The 23,753-nt window shown below is 37.2% G+C and overlaps 1 protein-coding gene and 1 long non-coding RNA gene across 2 annotated transcripts; both read left to right on the forward strand.

Annotated features, from left to right (window-relative positions):
- The first annotated feature begins 700 nt into the window (after nucleotides 1-700).
- LOC110798925 (protein FAR-RED IMPAIRED RESPONSE 1-like) lies at nucleotides 701-2,963 on the forward strand. The gene is made up of 2 exons (XM_022004121.2): nucleotides 701-751; nucleotides 1,290-2,963. Exons 1-2 carry the CDS (start codon nucleotides 701-703, stop codon nucleotides 2,961-2,963), a joined length of 1,725 nt encoding a protein of 574 aa, XP_021859813.2.
- Nucleotides 2,964-18,539: 15,576 nt separating this feature from the next.
- Nucleotides 18,540-23,240, forward strand: LOC130459715 (uncharacterized). Its single transcript, XR_008919300.1, has 9 exons — nucleotides 18,540-18,569; nucleotides 18,788-18,971; nucleotides 20,356-20,389; nucleotides 21,162-21,295; nucleotides 21,376-21,478; nucleotides 21,992-22,131; nucleotides 22,219-22,397; nucleotides 22,513-22,551; nucleotides 23,054-23,240. It is a non-coding gene; the product is annotated as an uncharacterized lncRNA (long non-coding RNA).
- The last annotated feature ends 513 nt before the right edge of the window (nucleotides 23,241-23,753 follow it).

A 23,753-nucleotide genomic window follows, 5' to 3' on the forward strand; every position in this document is an offset into this window, starting at 1 on the left:
TTATATCTGGGCTTGGAGGCGGTAGAAGGGGTTTCAATAGCGGGCTTTGAGGCAGACTTTATGGTGTGAAGCGGTGAATCGTCGGTGGTATCATCGTCGGAGTCTTCCTCGAGGAGGGGTCTCTTGGTGGCGGTGGCGCGGGAGAAGAGGGTTTCTTGGATGAAGTAGGGGCAAGCGGTGTACCTGGTATCATGGGTGGCGGAAGAAGGGAGTTTTCCACCGACTTTCCATCTGAATTGGCTCCGTCAAGTATCCAACGGGGGAAGCTAGGGTTTCGGTGATAATAGAAGTGGATAGGGAGGAAGTCTTGATCTATACTAGGTATACCATTTAAATGGTATACTAGCATTAAAATATTAGTTTCTCCAAAAGTGGGGTAAAAGGTGTGTGAAAAATAAAAGGAAATAGCATACTCAGTTTAGCGCCATTTGCATTTACTGAATTCTAGAGAGAGAGTGAAATATTGATGAATTGCGCCAAAGATTTGGCTGAAAGTTGAGCGGCAAAAAGTGGTATAGTTCTTCACAATCATTTTGTAAATAATTACTCCTTCCTTCTATTAGTAACCGGGTCTCCTTCAAATTACATCTGGGTTCCTTAATTAATCAACTTCTTCACTCCTTTCAGATCTGGTAATTGGAAATCGGTTTTCCGAATAATGTTGCATCTGGTTCCTTAACCTAAGAGATAAGTCGCATCCATGGAGGAAGAAGGAGTCTTGAGTAGCAAAAGAAAGTTGCATTTAGACCAGGTATGTATTCGTATTCAATTCAAATAATGTCGGGAAGTTTTAGGGTATATTAATGACAAAATTGAATTGGGGAAGAACATTGCAAGGTATTAGCGATTAATGCAGGGTTTAGGATTTTTAATGCTGAATTAATGTGAACTTGGTAATAAATTAATGTGGAAAACCTTGCAATGAGTACAGATTAAGTAAGGGTTTAGGCTTATAATGCGTTAGGGTTTAACTTTGTTGGTAATTAAATAATGTGGAAAACCTTGCAATCATTAGAGATTAATTTAGGGTTTAGCCTTATAATGCTGAATTATTGTAAAATTGGTAGTTAATGAATGTGGAAAACCTTGCAATGATTAGAGATTTAGAGGGCATGCATTGTCTGAAAGATTGAGAAGTTTGATTTGTTGTTGACTAAATTGTTTATAGTTATTGATACCAAACTGAATATGTATAAAAAAATTTCAAGTTTGGTATTAGAAGTGTGTACGAATCTCCAAAATTAATGCATTGTATGTGCTATTATTAAGGTAGTTAAAATGATGGGGAGGATGAGTTCTTGGATGATGAAGGGGATTTTTGTAGTGATGATGGTTTTGAGGAATATGATGGGGCAAGTGATAGTGATGAAGAAGTAGTTCGAGATGATGCGGAATTAGGTGATGCGGAATTAGGTGATGCGGAATTAGGTGATGCGGTAGAAGGTGATGATAGTGGGGAGGAGGATGACTTGGTTGATGATGATTTTGATGAATCACATGATGCCGGAGATGAAATAGATGAGGAAATATTTATTGAAAATGATGATGACCTGAATGATGATAAGTCAGAAGATGTTTTTGTTGATGAAGAAGATATTGTGGACGTAGGAAACACTTATGGTAAGGAGAATCTAATAACTGGCGGGGGTGATGGGGATGATGGTAGGTTTGGGGCTGATGTAGGGGGGAACCATAAGGATGTTTATACGACTCCTACGAAGAGGACAACTGGTCCTGTTATTGCAAGCCCTGCTGTTGGAATGACATTTGACAATTGGGAAGGTTTGAACGAATATTACCGTTCCTATGGGGAGCAGCAAGGTTTTGGTGTGGTCTGTATGGGAGGGAATAGGAGCCAGGGTAAAGACAATGAAACAGGGAAATCAAATTCCCTCAGGACCTATGTATGGAGGTGCGAGTGTCACGGAAGGCCAAAGTACCGGCGTAGGGTTAATGGGAAGACAGTCACCTGTGTTCAGGAACCAATTGTTAAGAGGAAGACGAAGAAGTGTGGTTGCCCTATTATGTTGTACGGTGCTCGTAATGGGAACTTTTGGGTTGTGAAGACTGTTGTGAATGAACACGTTAACCATGTTCCTACGCCTACCAAGTCAACACATATTTCGATGTTTCGGGTGAGGAGAATAACACAGACAATCCTGAAACAGATGGAAAACGATCACGATTCAGGGGCCCCTATTGCACATATTTTCAACAACTTAGCGGGCAGAAGGAATGGGGTAGAGAATATAGGTTTCACCAAGAAAGATATGCACAATATTTTAAATAAGAGGATGCGACTAAGGCTTAGAGATGGGGATGCTGTTGCAATGATAAATTACTTAGATAAAATGACCAAGGACAACCAAAATTTTTTCCATCTTCACCGGCTTGATAAAACAGGGAAGTTGAAGGACGTAATGTGCGTTGATGCTCGAAGCAGAGCTGCCTATCAGTATTTTGGGGATGTTGTATGTTTTGACTCTACGTATTTAACAAATAAGTACGAGTTGCCATTTTCGAATTTTGTAGGGGTTAATCACCATGGTCAAACTATATTGCTTGGTTGGGGATTAGTTTCCCATGAAGATGCGGAAACATTTGTGTGGCTCTTCAGGTCATGGTTGTCGTGTATGGGGGGAAAACCTCCAGCTGCAATGATGACTGACCAAGATGCAGCTATGAGGAAGGCAATTCGAATAGCAATGCCAATGCCTAAAACCAGACATCGTTGGTGTATGTGGCATATTATGCAGAAGTTTAGCCGCAAATTGGGATCGTTGACTGATTTTCCCCAAATCAAAGTTGCCTTACAGAATGTCATATACAATAGTTTGACCCCCGAAGAATTCGAGGAGGACTGGCTGGAGTTGTCAAAACTTTTAAGCTTGAGGAGGCCAAGAAAAGCTATAAGTGGCTTAACGGTGTGCAATGATTTCGCAAAAGTTATATATGTTGTCTAATAGTTGCAAATCTTTGATGGTAATCCTTTATAATTCAGTGGACCAAACTGCTTAATGAATTGAATTTGGTACATGAGTAAGATGTAAACAACCCTTTTTTTTCAAAGTACATCGTCAGTTGGTACATGATTAACATTTACACAACTTGCATATTTATTTTGGTTTTCAAACAACGTTCTGTACATCTTCATTTGTTTAGGTAGTAAGTCACCCATGTTGTTATTTTTATCAGGGTTGTATAAACAACGAGAAATGTGGATCCCAGCTTACGTGAAGCATATATTTTGGGCAGGGATGCAGACGACCCAGAGGGTAGAAAGTATTAATAGTTTTTTCGACGGGTACTTAAAGAAGAATACGAGGTTATATTAGTTTGCTCCTAGGTATTGCAAGGCTATGGAAAGTAGGGCGAACGATGAAAAAGCTGCTGATGTGAACTGTTGTCGGTTCACTCGTTGTTTGATTGGTGAGTTTGCTGTGGAGAGAAAGTTCCAGAAACTATACACGGATGCAAAGTTTGTTGAAGTCCAGATACAGTGCATGCGGGTATGTTATGTAACACCTGTTAGTTCTAAAATAATATCTTATCAGGAGGTTGAGCATATTGTGTCGGACAAAGTATGGATATGGTCAAAGTTCTTGAAAAAGGAAATTTCACTAGGTGGCCGGAAGCGTATTTATATTGTATTGTTCAACAAGGAGACCTGTTTTGCGAAGTGTGAATGCAAACACTTTGAGTGCCATGGCATAGTTTGTAGGCACATCATTAAGGTTTTGGACGTGGAGAACGTCGAAACTGTATCAGCCGGTTACATTGTTGATCGTTGAAGGAAGGATATCCAACGCAAGCACACTCTTGTGAAGGTTGCTTACCATGATCCGGAGAAAACAGATGAAGTTAAGCGCTATGACAAGATTATGAATGCGGTGGAACCCGCTGCTCTTAGAGGTTCAATTTCTGAGCAGAAGTTGGACTTGGTGATTGAAGGCATTATGAATATTGTGTTACGGCTGGATGAAAGTGATGTGGTAACAGCAGTTGTTGGTGATAATGAAGGAGGTGGACCATCTTCCGTCGGGAAGAGAAAGGCGAGTGACGGACCAACAACTCCAGGGTCCGTAAACAAACCTCCTAATAGCATTGGAGAGACTCCCACTCCAACCACGATACTAAGTATAAAAGATCCTGATACGCGTGGTGGTGTCAAGGCTCACAGGACACGTGACAAACGATTCTTGCAACCAGGCGAGAATAACAAACCGGCAAAGAGACAAGTGAGGAAAAGCAAAAACGTAGTTGCTGATGTCAATCCAGAACCAAGTATTAATCAAAACAGGGGGGCTGTGTTGGTACATCAACAAAATAATTATGTTCACCCACAGAACCCCTTCTCTCCTGGTTGGGGTGGCCATAATCAACATGTGAGTCAAAGAGAACGTATTTTAGTTTTTGGAAAATATGTTATTGTCGTCCTTGCGGTTGTTTTGAAAGACTTTTATTTTGAATGACACCAGGTAAGTAATGCTGCTGCTGATTCACAGCAACGTGAAGGGGTTGTAAGAGGCAGTATGCTATACCCGCAACAGAATTACAACAATGGGTTCCCTGTTCAACACTACCAGGTGACTTATTTAATTACACTTTATATAACACATTAATATTGATGAGCCTACTTCATTCTGAATATGATTTTTTTAATATTGTAGTCATCCAGCAGTAGAGCTGGTGGAGGAGTTGCCACAAATTTGTTCCCAACACCAGGACAGACACATATTCAAATGTCTGTTGGTGGGATTCGTATGACTCCTGAGGGGGCTGATGTGATTATGTCGTCCCAAGATCCTTGCGGGATTGTATTGAACCCAAACATACCTAGTATGCCAATTGCACAACGACCTCATATGTCCCAACAGGTTGGCGGTGTTCAACTATCCCAAAACCTTAATGGAGTGCAAATGTCGCAGAACATCAGCGGAATGCAACTGTCTCAAATGTCACAAAACCACAGCGGAGTGCAACTGTCTCAAAATTCACAACTCTGTAATGGGGCTCAGCTATCCCAGAATGCTGCTTCCATTAGGTACTTCACCAGCAATGGTACTGGAAATTATCAAGCCACCGGGAATCAGTGTTTGCAAGGTGTATTTAACAGTGAGCAGGGTTTTCAGGTGGGTGGGAATGAGTCCTGCCTTGGTGGTCCCCAACATTTTCAAAAAACCGGTTATCCCATGTTGCAAGGCAATCCGTCTTTGCAAGCCAATCAAGTTTATCATGGCACCCATAATCATAATCAAATATTCACACAAGACCTCCTCGGATGTCATGACCTTAGCAAAAATTAAGAACCTAGGTCTTCATCATGTTGTACAATATTGGTTACATCCCTCATAGGTATTATTTAAAATTCTTGATCGTGTTTTCTGGTCATTAATAAGTCTGGTTTATTTCCTGTACTAAACTCTTGTATTCTTGCAACAGAATTCATTCTTTCCTTCACCCAATATCGGTATTTCATAAATTAGTACTTAATGTATTTAGTACTTAATGTATTTGGTATGGCATAGTATTTGGTACTTTATTGGTGAATGTAAATGGGTTTGTCAAAGTGTTTGGTATTTTCCTATGTATGTTGTACTCTTGGTTGGACTACCATACTCCCCTGTCGAATGTGCCAAAGCAAAATACTAATAGGTTGTTTGGTACTTTGCATTTGGTATTTGATCATTACATAGGTATTTCATCATGCACGTTCCATTTGCGTATAATATTACATGTTGAAAACACTGGTGAACAGTACTTAAAATATTACATGGCATAGAAACATGTACCATAAAAATTTGGGACTTAAAAGTTAAGATCGATAATAGAGTATCCGGTAATTGTTAAATAAAGGTTCTAAAATATTACATGGCATAGAAACATTACTAAAATATTACATGGCATAGAAACGTCGATAACATTTAGACCGACAAAATAATTATACAAAAGCCTACTCCCCTAATTATAATGCATAATGTTGTTGTTCTAACCAAATTCGCATACTTACCATGCTCCGACAAACGCATTAAAATTAGTTTCACCTAATCTTCCACACCAGACACACAATAGCCGGGGAAAAATTGTTACGTTGTATCATAACACAACATAACTGCTGGTGTGTGGTTCCAGGTGACACCATGGCTGGCTACAGTTCTAGTTTTCGAGCCAGTTGTAGCTTTGGGGGCCTTGTCGGAGGGTTGAAAACCGGCTGCAAAAACATACAATCATGAGGTAATTCATTAGTATTAAATAAGTACTTCGTAATACATACCAAGCGGTTTGAAAAAAACAAACTGTAAAAATTCTAGTTTGGTACCAGAGTAAATGTTACGCAGTACCAATTTGTATAATATGTTGTCAACGTAAAATGAAATCTGAATCTTATACAGTTTGGTAGTTGCTTAACATAAATACTGGGGACATACTAAAATTTACCTTGCAAATGAGTTTAAACATATTAGGACATATGTCATCTTCTATGAACTTCGCAACCAATTCTGTTTGTCGCCACATAACTACTACCCCTCCACACTTATTTAGATCTTGGAAAACGGTACACTTGAAGTTCCCCGGGAGTTCCTTAACAATTCGTTTGCAATCTTGCCAAGTTACCCTTGATTGTGTTATGACAAGCAAAGAAGGTTTGTGTGCATCGTACAGGGTTTTGAACGCGTTTTCAAAAGATGGTCGGGCCATAGACCTAGAGTTCCAAATTACAATGACCGTACCTCGAGGGATGTACGTCGTGTATTCTCCGTAGTTTGTTGTCTCACCCTTCAAGGTCATCTGTACGTACTCGCGATTCAATCTCCAAAGGATTTTATGATTCACATCTATTTCCACATAGTACATGAACGATTCAACACTTGTTACATGGACACTGTCAGCGTCTGGTGAAATGTACACATGACTGGGTGAAATTGGAAAGCTATAAGGTGTAAGATTTTCTATGTAAATACCTGGAATCGGGTCTATTAGAGGAATTAACTCTTTAGGGAATAACATGGAAGATCCAGTTGCTCGGAGACCATCTGCAACCCAGTCTAAAAACGCCCAAAAAGCCAGATGTAGATCTCTTTGGTCGTCGATTATCGGTCTGTGTGGAGGCACTGCCTTTCCATCAGTTGATGCCATGATTTCACATTGGAAGCTCTCCATATTGTAGGACTGCTGGAGCATCTTGTCTCGTAGTTGGTGTTTTAAGTCACGTTGAACCGCGTCACGTATGCAGATTTGGCGGTGGAAGTCTTCGTTGTCGACGAAGAAGAAAGTGTTGTTATAATCTAGATCTGGAACAATTTTTGATGGGTAATGTTTGAACAGGATGATATTTCTTGGGTGATAGTTGATAGTCCGGCTACTACCAATTTGGGTGTTCAAAACTTTCTGGGATATGGATTTTTGGAAGTTAAACATTGTGTCTTTTGTCGTGGGTGCACTAGAGGAAAAAACATCATAAGTTGCCCTTAAAATAGGCTTATTGGTTGCCAATTGCAAGGGCAACATATGGGGGGGTCACTTTTGTGAAATTATCAAAGGTTGCCCTTAACAAGGGCAACTTATAATCTTATAAGTTGCCCTTGTCGCATACAAGGGCAACTTATAAGCTTCACATAAGTTGCTCTTGTTTGAAATAAGGGAAACTTATAAGTTGTACATAGGTTGCTCTTGTTGCAAACAAGGGCAACTTTTGAGTTATTTTTTTATTTTATTTTTTAAAAAAATCTGCAATATAATTCCTGATATTTTGCAATATAAAATCCTGCATTATAATTTATAGAATACTGTTTCACCAAACATCATCTTGACATTCCTCAAAAATGATATAAATTTTAAATTTCCAATAAAATTTCCGAATTAATTCAAATGTAATTAATTAAATCGATAAATAACAAAATAATGTAAGAGTCACGAATAACTACAAGCATGCTCTAATTATTACACTGAGGGTAATTCACAATCGTTGAAGTAAGTAGCCCACTTGTCTTGAACTTCATCCAACTCCTCTTTGGTGAAGGGCCCCTCCCTTGGAGTTGTGAAAACCTTTAAAAGAACAACGTACATGCAAACCAATAAATTAAATTAAGTTTCATATGCGAAAACAGAAATTATATTGGTCGCGAAAAAAACTTTCTGAGTGTACTAAGATTCATTTCAAGTTCTTTATGCACATCTAAGGCTCACTTAGCTCGATATAGATCATATTTGGCCAAAAATGGCATTTTCGATCCCAAATATCAAAAAATGAACCTAAGTACACTTTTTAAATCTTTTCCATGATTTATGTGATTAGTTATATGTTTATAAGACTCATTTCAAGTTCGTTATGCACGCTTATGGGTCATTTGGGTTGATATAGGTCATTTATGCCCAAAAATGGCATTTTCGATCCCAACTACCAACAAACGAACTATTTCCACATTCTAACCCTTTTTCATGATTCATATGATTAGTTATATGTTTTGAAACTCATTTGAAGTTCGTTATGCAAGCCTAAGGGTCATTTGGGTCGATATAGGCCATTTATGGCAAAAAATGTCATTTTCGAAACCAACTACCAACGAACAAACCTATTTCCACTTTCTAACCCTTTTTCATGATTCATATGATTAGTTATATGATTATAAGACTCATTTCATGTTCTTTATGCACGCCTATGGGTCATTTGGGCCAATATAGGTCATTTATGGCCAAAAATGACATTTTCGAACCCAACTACCAACAAACGAACCTATTTCCACATTCTAACCCTTTTTCATGATTCATATGATTAGTTATATGTTTATGAAACTTATTTCAAGTTCGTTATGCAAGCCTAAGGGTTATTTGGGTCGATATAGGTCATATATGGCCAAAAATGGCATTTTCGATCCAACCTATCAACAAACGAACTTATATTCAAATTCTACACATTTTTCATGATTCATATGATTTTTTATATGTTTATAAGACTCATTTCAAGTTCGTTATGCACGCCTATGGGTCATTTGGGTCGATATAGGTCATTTATGGCCAAAAAAGGCATTTTCGATCCCAACTACCAACAAACGAACCTATTTCCACATTCTAACCCTTTTGCATGATTCATATGATTAGTTATTTTCTTATGAAACTCATTTCAATTTCGTTATGCACGCCTATGGGTCATTTGGGTCGATATAGGTCATTTATGGCCAAAAATAGCATTTTCGATCCCAACTACCAACAAACGAACCTATTTCCACATTATAAACCTTTTTAATGATTCATATGATTAGTTATACGTTTATGAAACTCATTTCAAGTTCGTTATGCACGCGTATGGGTCATTTGGGTCGATATAGGTCATTTATGGCCAAAAATGGCATTTTCGATCCCAACTATCAACAAATTAACTTATATTCAAATTCTAAACCTTTTTCATGATTCATATGATTAGTTGAAAAGAATACCTATTTTGGTTCATTAGTTGAGAGTTGGGAGCGAAAACGACTATTTTAGTCAAAATATGACATATAACAATCAAACGAGCCTTAAATGTGCATAAATTAACCAAAGTAGATAAGAATGAGGATTGGCAACCTAATACTAAGTATTTTAAACATGTAAATGGTTAAGAATTCCTAATTTGGTTCATTAGTTGAGAGTTGGGAGCGAAAACGGCTATTTTAGTCAAAATATTACATGTAAGGATCGAAAGAGCCTTAAATGTGCATAAATTGACCAAAGTAGATGAGAATGAGGATTGGCAACCTAATACTAAGTATTTTAAACATGTAAAGGGTTAATAATTCCTATTTTGGTTCATTAGTTGAGAGTTGGGAGCGAAAACAACTTTTATATTTCAAAATATGACATGTAAGGATCGAAAGAGCCTTAAATGTGCATAAATTGACCAAAGTAGATGAGAATAAGGATTGGAAACCTAATACTAAGTATATTAAACATGTAAAGGGTTAATAATTCCTATTTTGGTTCATGAGTTAAGAGTTGGGAGCGGGAACTCCTATTTTTTTCAAAATATGACATGTAAGGATCTAACGAGCCTTAAATGTGAATAAATTGACCAAAGTAGATGAGAATGAGGATTGATAACCTAATACTAAGTATTTTAAACATGTAAAGGGTTAATAATTCCTATTTTGGTTCATGAGTTAAGAGTTGGGAGCGGAAACTCCTGTTTTAGTCAAGACCACATTACTTGTTAATTCTACAATCACATAAATCATCATAACTAGCATTCGATGTTTTGATCAGATCAGTTGCTGATCTACTACTGCTGACCTGATCAGCAGCAGATCAACAGCAGCAGATCAGTAGCTGATCAGATTAGAGACTGCTCAGATCAGCTGCTGATCTGCTGCTGATCTGATCAGCTTTTGACCTGTTCAGCTACTGATCTGCTGCTGCTGATCTGCTGCTGATCAGATCAGAAGCTGATCAGATCGGCTACTGATCCTTCTGCCTACTCTTACTTTGATATATAAAGAGAGAGAAAGGAGAGGAGATAAGTAGTCAAACCTAGACTTGCAACTGAATTCTTTGCTAATAAAGACATGAACCTTAAGTGAAACTAGCTTTCGGAGTATCCCATTCACCATGTTCCCTGCACCTGGTCTAAGAGCAAACTTGGCAAGATTCACAATCTGCAATACAGCCTAGTAGTAAGAACAAGTGTCTGAAACTCTGAACCTACAGAACAAATAAGAAAGGCTCTAATTTCACCAAGAAAATTTGAAACCGGATGATGCAACCTTCTGCAGTTGCACATGCATTCAGGTTACCACAAACATAGCCATTGTTTGCAAGCACGGATGCACGTACTAGCTAAAAGGAATTATAATATCAAAAAAGTCATCTCCAGCTAGTAACTCTAACGATCCAACAGTATGCAATTATATCTACTCCATATCAAATCCCAAAAAGTAAAAGGTATATCTATGAGACATGACTCAAGTAGCACAGGTGAGTAACAACTAACCTCTTCAACAACAGCATATGGTGGCATTTCCTATTTAACAATCTCATAAAATCCAATCCTAAGAATCTAGAAACAAAAATAAGTGCAAGTCACAAGGCATAATACAATGAAGATATAATAATAATATAGGGTCAAAACATATATAACAGTTATAACAACTACACCTTCACAACCAGCTAACAAATAAAACACTCGGAAAATCCATTACATACCGAAAATCCATTACCAAGGAGTTTAAATTTTTTGATAGTGTATAGATAGTAAAGACATTGCTGATTCTCTTCAGATATAAATTGGACATGATTTGTTCTCAAAAAAAAAAAAAAAAAACAGAATACAATGGCAGCTTCCAGATACGAAGTATCAGATAAAGGATAATTTTCTATAAGCTAGTCAAAGGGTCACTACATGCTACAAAAACATAGAACACACAGATATGGTTGTTTGGGCTTAGCAGCAAAGGAAAAAATCAGATGAAAATTGTGATTAGTCTTAGATGAAAGGTATTCAGACAGGACATAAAAGAATCTTCTTCCATATTTGGATACTAAACATTTTTGTAACTGAGGTAGTATTGCTGAGATATAGGCTCTCATCAGCTCTTCCTTCAAATTGGTATCAAGGATTTAAAAAAAAGTACCAGCGGTAGCTTAGGATATACTAATGATTCAAAGAACAGCGATACCTAGCAACCAGACAACTAGAAACAAGTAAGGTGTAACTGCGAAATGTACAAGGACATAACATTTAACTCACAATGTGAAAATAAACAAGATACTTACTTAGCGAGAGCACACTTTAGGAATGTCATAATGCTCACCTAAGTTGGCTAGATACTGATTGGAGTCATCTAGATGGTCATGATAGGAACTCTTAGATATTTTTTTAGTACTTATGGAGTTATGGACATAAAGCTGCTCTCTATGCTCTATACATAGTTTTTCAGCTGGAGTCAAATGATCAGCAAAATTTGGGGTCCTCCCTTTCCCGATTGACTTGTCTGATTCATTGTTATTTTTCTTTTCTTCATTAGTTGTAAATAAAGATTCTGCATTTCCACCTAAAACTTTGTGGTTTCTACTTTGTAGACTTATAATTAATTATTTATTCTAGTTAACAATTATTACCAAGAGAAACATGGCAGAATTAATAAGAGATAAAACAAAATAATATCATACTTAACCAGCTCAACTTGAAATAAAATTAAGAGATTAAGGTTCCTAATAGTGAAGAAATACAATGGTTTAATTAAGCCGAAATTACCAGTAATGGTGACCACCTAATTGGAGAGAATTTTAAGATTAAGGCTCTAATGTAAAATCCTTCTAATAATCGACATGTTTAACATACAAAATCAACTTCGAAGCTTTAGAGGACCCTGAATTTCGAATTGCAACAAGTAATTCTAAAATCAAGCAAACATACAACAAACCCTAAATTGTAATGCGTATAAAGAAAAACCCCACAAAAGATCTAAAACTAAATTAAACTTGAACAAGATCTTTAGAAAAAGGTCAATAAACACTACACTACAAAAGAAGAAGCTTACCACTGCGGCACTGCGGCAAAAAATTGGTGGGCGAGAAGTAGAAAGGCGACACTGAGAAGTAGAAGTGGGTGAGTGTGGTTTCGCCGGTGGCTTCGCCGGTCATCTGAGAAGGAGGAGAGAGTCGGTGCGGCGGTGCCTTCGCCGGTCACGAGATGGTTTGCAAGAGCTGTGAGAGACTTTGGCTGAGGGAGGAGAGAGCAGTTTTTTTTTTTTCTTTTTTTTTTTTAGTTCTTAGGTTAGGCTGCGCTTAAACTGGAGGGAGATTTTAAGATTTTAATTAATTTTTTTTTTTTACTTTTTTTTTCCTTAAAGGTTGCTCTTGTTTTGATAAGGGCAACCTTTGATGAGCAACCTATAAGGATTTTTCCTCTAGTGGTGCTTTACTTACGGAAGGAATTACTGAACCGCAACAGAAAAATGGGTGTGGTTTCATATTTATGGTCGGTATCAAACATATTTATGGTGGTGGTGGCACACTCCGAGAGAGTTATTGCGCCAAATTCAATTATAACCCCTTCATTTTCTTTTAAATCTTGTTTGGTACCAAAACAAATGTACCACGTCTGATTTGTCCTAGTTTGAGTACCAATAATATATGATGGAACATCGACATATGGTAAAGCTATACCAAACACTTTAAACTTATCAAACGACTATAGTTACGTACGAAAATAAGAGTGTTATAACTTGTGAATCCATAAACTACCATGGTCACCTATTATGACTAACCGTAAGTATTAAAACCTTATAGAAAACAATCGACTGGTTAAAAAAAGGGATAATGTTTACCTCGAACAGAACGTCAAACAGCGCGTCGTCATCGCAATCGAAATCAGATTCCTTGAAGTCAACATATAAGTCGTTGACTCGCCACATAAGGACTACCCCTCCACAGTGATTCTCGAATATGGTAGAGTGGAATTTTCCGGGTAGTAGGGTAAGCAGCTCCTTACAGTCGTTATTGCAGATCCTTGCTTCAGTAACAACAATGAGTGAAGGATGGTGGGTTGCAAACAACTCAAGAAACAGGTGCTTGAACGACGGCCTTGCCATGGATCGTGCGTTCCATAAAATGACCATCGTCCCCCGGGGTATCACGGTGGAGCCGCCTGTTTGAACCTTCTGGCCCTCCAAGCATATTTCTGTATATGTTCTGCGTCGCTCCCATAAACACTTTGGTACCACCTTAACTTGTAATCCGTAGAAAAAGTGTTCTACCCGCATTACGTGCACGGCGTTGGTGTTTGACGCAATGAAAACGTGGCTTCCGAAATTAGGGAAGCTATAAACAGGTAGATCGTCTACATCTACATCCGGGATAGGATCGATCACACCAAGAAGATCATTAGGGTACATTTCCCAGGACACTTGTGTAGTAAGCCGGTTGGAACACCACTCTAGATACGCCCAAAAACCCAAATGCATGTGAGGATGGTCTGTAATAAGTGGGTGGTGGGCCAGAGAAGCTACCCCATCTGCGGTTACCATAACTGAACACGGGAAGCAGTGAGGGTCGTATGGTGTGTGATTGAGTATGGCATTCAGCTGGACTGTTAAGTCGGATTTAATTGCATCCGGAACAACCAAATCCATTTCCAACTCTTCGGTGTCCACAAAGTATGAAGTGGTGTTATAATTAATTTCTGGGACGTTGGTTGAACGAGGGTGGTCGAAATATAAAACGCACTTTGGGTGAAAAATTATTGAACGGCTACCTCCCCCCCCCCCCCCAAAACTTGGTTTTCTGCTAATCTTGATGAAATGGCCCTAGATTTGTTCATGTTGTATGAAATATTGTGTTGTTTAGGCAAGGGGATGAATGACAATTTGAAGGACGGTAGTGGTAGATCTAATGCAATGCAGAACGATAATGAGTGTTAATGCTGTGTTAGTTCCTTCCCCTGCTATTTATTTATTGTAGGTCAGACAATGTGTAGTTGTGGTGCATTAATTGGGAAAGTGGGTGCCAGTGCGACAAAGTACGATGTTTGGCTTTGTTGAGATTGTTTGGTACCTATTTAAACCTAAATGGCATGTACAAAATACTATACAGAATACCAACATCGTATGGTATTGGTGTTTGCTCCGTATTGTAATTTAGGGTTATGGTAATTTACCACATTTGAACAAATGAGGCAGTTGTCAAATTGTGTGTGCTTTCATATATTTAATACAAATTGTGAGAACGTTTGAAATTTACGTAATTACATACTATTATTACATACATTAACAAAAATACCTGGGGTTAGGTATCTCTAGAACACTTGATAGGTTTAGTCGACTCTATGAAATAGTAATTTAGGGTTTGGGGTTTACTAGGAATAAAACTAAGTTAGATGTTAGATGTTTAATAAATAACAAAAAAGTCTTTGAATATTATTTTGTACATAATCTATGTATTTGATGCAAAGGACTCTAGTGCCTCGCCCGCATTGCATAAATCAACATACGACGTACACGACGTATGGAGTACGATTGCGAACCGCATTGCATAAATCAACATACGACGTACACGACGTATGGAGTACGATTGCGAATGTCGATGCATAAACGACTAAACTTATTAGGCTATGAAACTATGAAACAAGTGTAGCTTCCGCGTACGTACGCAATGAGGTCCCTAGTCGTGTTACGGATGATTTTGCACTAATGTTACATGATACTATTTATAAAAATTGCACACTTACTTTGATCTAATGTTAGGGTTGAGCTAATCTTAGGGTACCTCTAATTGGAATATTAGGTAACGAATGGATATGGATCGGGTATGGAGTTGGCAGAGTATGGAGTTCGCAGACACTCCTACTCGATTCTGACCCGAGTCCGAATCCGAGTGCAAATTCGACTTGAAAAAATTTCAAAGTGTATTAATGTTCGTACATACTTTTTTTTATTTTTTATTTCTCAATATAATTTTATATATTAGAATAAAAACGCATATAATTTTTATTTATTAATCTATTATGAACTTGAATTTAGTAAATGGGAATTAGAATAACTAACTCGAACGGGTATGGATCGGATATGGGTTGTACTAAATCAGACCCGGATTCGATTCCTACTGTAGACGCGTGTGGCTTGACACGTAATTCCACCATAGTAAATGTTCACCATAGTAAATTTTAGGGTAGGAATCGAATCTGGGTCTAATTTAGTACAACCCATAGTAAATTTACTATTCCACCATAGTAAATTTTCCTTAATAGTTGTTTTCAAAATTATTCAAACATGTGGGCGGGAAAATTCCCCCCTTTTCCACTCCGCCCAAGGCTCCAAAGCTTCTTTGGGAAGCTTCACCATATACCCCTATTTAAGGAGACCCAATTACAATTGCACAACCCAACTGAAATTAGATCCCTTTCGCCGGAAAATCATGTCCACTAATTCCACCACGCAAACATCACCACCGGCAAACGTCGGCGGCGTCGGTGCTCAACAAATACTATGGTGCAAAACAATAAGGTGCTTCAATTGTCCAAACTGTATAACGGAACTCAGGATTTCTCAAACAACGACAAATCCAATGAAATTGTACTACAAATGTAGATTCTGCGGATGGTTCCGGTGGGTGGAAGAGCAGAATTTGATTAAGGCTGGGACGATGGTACCGTCGTCGCTAGTTCAATTAGGTATGCACGGTGTTACGGAGCAGCTAAAAGGGATTGAGAAAATTGTAAAACAAGTGTTCAAACTTTCAATTTGTTGTTTAGCTTTTTCATTGGTTTTGTACCTAAGTAGGTGAATTATGTGAAACCGTTGATGTAATGAGAATTTTATTATCAATAACATGGTTAGAATTTTGGATTATAGAATTATGAAATGCAAAATTAGTTGATATGCAAAATTGTGTATTAAAGAATTATGAAATGCAAAATCCACTGATTGGTTCTTATCTGTGGAATGCACAATTAAAATTAATAGACCTGGTTAGAATGACGGATTATGCCTTATACCTCTGTTGATGCAGTGAAGACATTACTTACTTATTAAAGAATTATGAGATGCTAAATTTGTTCATTATTAATAATTAATTACCTCGTTGATTTTCATTTTCTGCAATCACTTGAAAAGCCTACGCTTTGCTCGGGAATTGGAACCAGGAATTTTCGCCTGTAAATGATAGTTTATACTTGTAAGACAATGAACCCTCCTGAGTTACAAATAATATGGCACATATACGAAGAGTATACATATTATTTAGGAGTGTTTAGACAAGTATGTCGATAAAGCACTGTTTGGTACATAAACATTGGTACCATCTTGTTGAGATGGTACAATCATGATGGTACTATCTTATTGGGATGAAACATATTACGTAGTTATATTGGAAAATAGTATATGGTACATCATACGGTACCATAATCGTTAGATCATTGGTAATCCAATACGTTTGGTGATATATGATAGACGTTTGGTACTTCCATACAAACTTTTTGGTATGGGGAAGTGAGGACAACATGGGCATAATTCTAAAATTGAGGAAACTTACATGGAATTTTAAAGACACTAGGTGGTGTGGGGGGCCCTTGTGGTAGAATGGCTTATCCGCTTTGTAATGTATGGAAGGTTGGGCGTCAGCAACACTCTAAAACATTACCACTCCACCCGCTCGTCCTCTTGGTCCGAACATGTCATGCTGGTACTCCCCTGGTAGACGTTGCGCAAAGAGCAGAAGCTGTGCTTCATTTATACGAGACTCGGTTATAATAATAATTTTTGGGTTTAACTTGGTGTAGATCTCGTTGAAATGTGCAATAAATGAAGGCCTCGATACACCCCTAGCATTCCAAATGACGGTAACTAAGCCCTTGGACAACATAGCCGGTGTACGTTGGTTTTTGTATTCCTCAGTCAAACCAACTTTTATTTGATGGTATCTCCTATTATTCCTTTTCACGACGTGGTAAAAAACGTCAACATCGATTGAATGGATAAAATTCGAATTTTTCATGATGTGGAGGCAATCTGTGTATGAACCAAGAAAGATTGGAGTCTTGTTTACAGGAACTGTGTACACTGGTATATGGTCGATGTGGAGAACTGGAATTGGATCTATCAGGGCAAGGTAATTGGCAGGAATTACTTCAAGTGACCCTAACTCGGCCAGCCGTTTTGCATCCCACTCAATGAACACGACCATTCCTTCATTAATAATTCCCGTTGAGTCATCGGGCGTGGGTAGGTGAAATGGTAGAACACGATTTTCAGGCGTTAACATGAACGTACCGGGAAACCCGTCTCGATCGGAGGAATTGGAAAAAATAGCCGCCCTAACCGCCTCGTTTTGGAGTTGATCAAATTCGTCGTCTTCAAGTATCTCATTATAAGTTTTAAAGTAGAATGTGTTGTTTATATCCAACTCATACTTTGTTCCCGCAGACGGTGAGAAGTACATCGCCGCGCGTGGGTGGTAAAGAATTTGACGTATTGGTGAAGTTTCATACGTAACAAATTTCGTTATCACATTTTTTATTGGAGATTTAGACATTGAAGGAGTTGAATATTAGGGTTTGTTCGGTTTTATTTTTTTCCTTTACAACACCGAATAATATGGGTGTGAAATTTTAAAGCTAACTGGTGATGGATGTAATTGGAAGTATGTTATTGGTTGTTTTGTAGTTAATGCATTATCTAAGGAGTTACCCAATGGCGACATAGTTTTGAATTTAATGCATTGTCTGAAGACATTATCCAAAGTACTACTGATAGTGTTGTAGTTAATGCATTGTTATAATTTCTGTCCGTTAAGGAGTAATATATGTAAAACAACTGTAAGTTAAGTCAGGGTTTGAATATTCACATCCGTCGTTATCGTTTTTATGTGGAGAAGTATTGAAGTGTTATCATTTAATCAAATCTAAACCCCCCACAAACCATCAGCATTTAATAATGAACTATGTTACCAATTGTTGTATTCACAACTACCAGCATATACCACAACTTTCCCTTCATTTAATTAAACTCTTCCTTTAAATGTGAACGACCTTATCTAACTTTGTTCATTCCATTGATTGCATTGTGAAAGGTGAAGATGGGTGGATCCGGCACTAATAACAGGTTAGTAACATCTTATGGTTGTAGCCGTCGTTTGTTTCAAAAGTATTTTGCAAAGTAATAATAATATCCGTCGTTTGTTTCAAAAGTATTTTGCAAATTAACATTTTAGTACTTTGGTAACTTCACAGATTAGTACCAGACACTGATTTCCCAATAGTTTAGTACTTTAGTACGTTCCCGTTGCCTAATTTATATAAACCAAACCTGCATTATTGTAGGAAATCTAAGCCAGTTGATGCGAAAGGTAAAGGAAAGGCTCCTGTCGATGACGATACACCACGGAAAAGACGGTACACTGCAAGGGAGAAGGGAAAGGCCAAGCTCATAAATAGCGCTGAAGTCATGGACGTCATGGGTGAATCTGGTCATCGCGATGTCAAGGATACAATTGGCACCTTTACGGTACGTAAAAGGGCGGAAGCCCAAGTGTTTCCCCACTTATTGGCAGCTGTGTCTAGGAATGGAGATGAGGCCATAGGTGGGATAGACTTTAATCCTAAATGGCCTTTCCTAACTCCTTTAAAGATAGTTAGCACTACTAGAATTTGCAGTTTTAACGACAACCAATTAACGACGAAATGAATTTTTTGTCGTTAATAGTCTATTTGCACTATGTTACTACGACAAGCCTAATTGTTGGTAGTAATTGGTTAAAACTAAGAATAAAAAATTTTAATAGAACTGTCGTTAATGTGAACAAGTATAATAAGAAAAAAACTCGGCAATTCTCTCATTCATTAACGCAATTCTCTGAAAATCTTTCAAACCCTAAATCTTCTTCCTCAATTTTCATCAATCTTCAATCTCCTTCCAAAACCCTAATCACAAAACTCACGATTCACATGTAATCGAAAAACAAAATTAATAAGAAGAACAAAAAAGCAAGACAGAAGAGGAATAAAATCAGGGAATTGAAGCTGCTATAGTTGGAGTTTGCTACGAAATCTACGAAATTGAAGGTTTAATCATCCGAGTTGGTATGTTTCGAATTTGGTTTTGGGCGTTTTTATGGTTTGTTGATGTGCCCATTACACACTCTCTAATCAGAATTCATCTGATTTTTCATCAATAAAATTAGTTATTTTTGAGGCTGGATTTTTAATTGCAATTCGGGGCTCATTTTTGCTTGAAGGTTTGTTTTGAATTTTTAATCTGATTGATTTCTTCATGAAAATTTTAATTCAGTGTTGTTTTTGTTCAATTTGGTAATGAATTTTTGTGGGCATTTGTTTGAAATGGAATATGTATGTTACGGTTCATAAAATCTAAGATGAGTTTGTTTGATAGCTTGTTGATTTTCTGTCCTTAAATTGCTCTTTCCAAAAATTAATCGACTGTGAATTGCTATGCTCAAGTCCTTGAACTTCAATTTCCTAATGTGTTTTCCATAGAGCGGAACAAGATATAAGGTTAACATTCTGTCTTTCTTGATGATATTATCTGTAATTCTGTAGATTATAATATTTTTTATCTTTGATCTCTCGTACTTCTGTATTTTCTGGTGTGTTTTTCCTCCTGAATAGACATAGAACTTGCAGCTAGTCTTGCTCGGTTAATATTGGTCTTGCTACTATCTATAGCTGTTGTAATTTGTTAGATTATTATATGCTTGCAGTTATCTACCTAAATTTGTGATGCAAGTCCCCAGTGTGGTACGTGTCATTATCGAAGTATATTCCATTGGCCATCTTTATTGTCCTCCTCCTTGCTGCCTTGTTCATCAACAATTACTTCCGCCTTGTTATCTTTTATTGTCTGTTCAGCTAGATTTGTTGCCTGTATGCAGGCATGGTGTATCTGCATTGGAGTTTGATAATCAGGTATGATATGAACCAGTAAAATCTCAGTCGTTACTTAAGTTCTGGCTAATGATCTATGACTGAAAATATCATTATCATTCTCTACATTAGTTCTATGCATTCCGTGAATCATGTTCACGGAGCTAGAGTTGTCCTGTTTTGCAGTGTAAATTAGTTTGTCGGAATAATGTTCATTAATTGTTAACCATGCTGGATAAAGACAATGGCTTCTTTCCCAATCCTGTGCGAGTCTCTACTCAAATAGGTCATACCAATGCCTCTTGATGCAAGAAGACCTAAGAAAAACCTCACACACCTCATTTCAGTGTGATGGAAAAGAAAAATATTACTCAAATGAAAGATATTTCTTAACCTTCTCATTACTTTGTCTTTATAGTGACTCTGTAGTTGGAGACGACTCATTCACCTATTCTTACGTTTTTTCCTATCTCTTATAGGACCACCAGTACTAAATTCTCCTATACTTATTTCAGAAGAACTACTAAATCTACAGCCATCTATGGATGTCGTCGCTGAAGATCCATCCATTAACATGTTCTACTTGTGATAATTTTTTCTTCTCTTGCTTGCTTGTTGGTCTCTCACATCATGTATGTGTTTGTTAACTTGTTTGTACTGCGAGAAGGAAAATCTGCCTATCTAGGTGTTTGCTTGAGACGATCTTTTCTTGAATGGAAACCTTTACTTGTGTTCTTGTGGATCAATATGCGTATTGGTATGAAGAATTTCATGTATTATGTTACCCTGATATGTTTCTTTGTACTTTCCACAGGATAATAAACAGAAGATCGCTGATTTTCTTTCTTCCCATCCAAGAGTTACGAAGGTTAACTATGCTGGGCTTCCTGATCATCTTGGACGGTCTTTGCATTATTCCCAGGTGTTTTAAACGTGCTACAATGCATGGTACAGCCTGATATGATACTCTATATGCTAGCGTTTTATATTCCTGCCTCAAGATAAAAAGATTTGCATACTTGTTGCAGGCAAAAGGTGCAGGATCTGTGCTTAGTTTTCTAACCGGTTCTACGGCTCTTTCAAAACACATTGTGGAGAAAACCAAGTATTTCAGCATTACTGTCAGTTTTGGTAATTTTACTCACTCATATTTAGCTAGAAACTAAATTATCTGTGAGGGATTTAACATTTCTTGAATCCCGCTGCATAATTTGGCATCTTTGGTTTTTTGGGTGTCCATAAATGAGCACTTATATAAACCTGTAACTTGATATAAGTCATTTTAGCTAACTAATGTTAGTTTCTTAACTTGGAATGTTAGTTTCTGCATAAGGAAGTGTGAAATCACTTATAAGCTTGCCTTGCTTCATGTCGCATGCTTCCATACCAGCTGCAGTTCGTGAAGCTAGAGGTTTGACCAAAGATCTTGTCCGCATTTCAGTCGGCATCGAGGATGCGAATGATCTAATTGCTGATCTGGATCATGCCCTGAAAACAGGACATGTTTGGCAAATTTATGTTATTTTAACTGTGAATATTCCAATTAAAGTACAATATTCCAATTGATGACTAATAAATAATTGTACACGAGATTAATATTACTGAAATATTGATCAGTTTGAAAATTGTCCGTCCTATTTTCAGGTGAAATTAATCAGCAGCACCAACGTAAACAAAGGAAAATAAAAATAATTCTTATAGTGATTGTCATTATTGGAATAGCTACAGGCCTACAGCTGATGTACTCATGTGCTGTATATGGAGGTGGAAGTGTCGAAAAAATGGTATTCCTCCCTTTTAACTCATTTGTACTGCGCTATTTTGAAACTTGATTTCTGGCTATATTCTCTGAAAGGACATTGTTGTTGTAGTAATGATGAGATTTTAAAGCAAGGATATGCTATTGCAAAACTCAAAACCTAAAGATGGAACTAGTAAAGTGGAAGTTGTAGATTTACCAGTGTTCGGATTGGAAAAGTTGGCAATCGCGACAGACAATTTTCAGGAAATTAACAAGCTTGAGCAAGGTGGTTTTGGCACATTATACAAGGTAACTGCAAAAAAGTGAAGGGACACTTTTTTTAGTTTTTACTTAAATGATGTTCATTTTGTGTGCGGGTGATTACCAGGAACTGACAATCTGAAGATAATATGTTTGATTGCAGGGAAAATTAGAAGATGGACTGCATGGACAGAGAAAATAGGTAAATCTTCCTCGTCCCTTGCATTATTATAACTAGTCCACTGTGACCCCAATCGGCTAAGGTTTACCTGTAAATTAACGTAGGCTAGGGTAGAGAAACATCAGAAACATCAAAGTTGATCAAAGAATAAGTAAAAAAACAAATATCATCCCTCTCCTTGACTAAGACAAGATTCTTTGTAGTTTCAGTCATATTTTCCTCGCATTTCATCACTTACACATTGTGGACTCCAGAACGACAACAGTACACTTTAAATATGATGAACTGTTTGCATCATATCATCTTGCTCTAGGTTTGCGTATCAAGGAAAACGTATTGGAGTATGCTGCATTGCTGAATGCTGAAAATTGTTCAAACTTGAGCATTTAGGCCCGTATAACTAAAAAATACAATTTGTTCAAAGATGTGGTTGCGTTCCATGAATAGCATCTTGTTCTGCTCTCACATTATTATATATAATCAATCGAATATCTGAAATGTCTGCTCCTTGCATCGTATACAGGTTACCAAAACTGAGACCAGCTCAACATATAGCTTCCTAAGGCAAGAAGGATGTTACTATTCAAACTTCACAGGCTGGATTAGAAATGCAAAAATAGGTTGAAGCCGCTACACATCAGTTTTAGATATTTGGTGCAAATTTTCATATTTTTTGTTCAAGAACAAGGAATATTTAGATTTAACTCTTAGTATAGAACAAGTTATTTGATCTTATTAGTTTGGTTGTTTTGACTCATTGAAATTGTTTATTAATTATAATACATATTTTGTGATTGATTACGTTTAATCTAAATTTAGTGTATTATTCTGTATACTTTTTATGATTTTGAATAAATTGCAGGTTATAAATATTTTTCATATTAACGACAAAATATATTTATTTTATATAGTCACATTAACGTCAAGATATTTTGTCGTTGTTGGACTATAACTAAAATCATTGTGCCAATATGATTCTCTTTTTACGTCAACTTTGTTGGTCATTATTTGTCGTTTCTTCGACATCATTGAATACATAATAACGACGAACGATCATTTTGTCGTTATAAAATAACGACAAACAATAATTTTGTCGTTAATAAGTAACGACAAACAATAATTTCGTCGTGTAAAATTCACGACGAACGTTGACGTTAATGCTATTAACGTCGGAAGCTATTACGACAAAACTAACGACGAACAAAGTTCGTCGTTAAAGGTTT

This window comes from Spinacia oleracea, chromosome 4, assembly GCF_020520425.1.
Source record: "Spinacia oleracea cultivar Varoflay chromosome 4, BTI_SOV_V1, whole genome shotgun sequence".
NCBI lineage: Eukaryota > Viridiplantae > Streptophyta > Magnoliopsida > Caryophyllales > Amaranthaceae > Spinacia > Spinacia oleracea.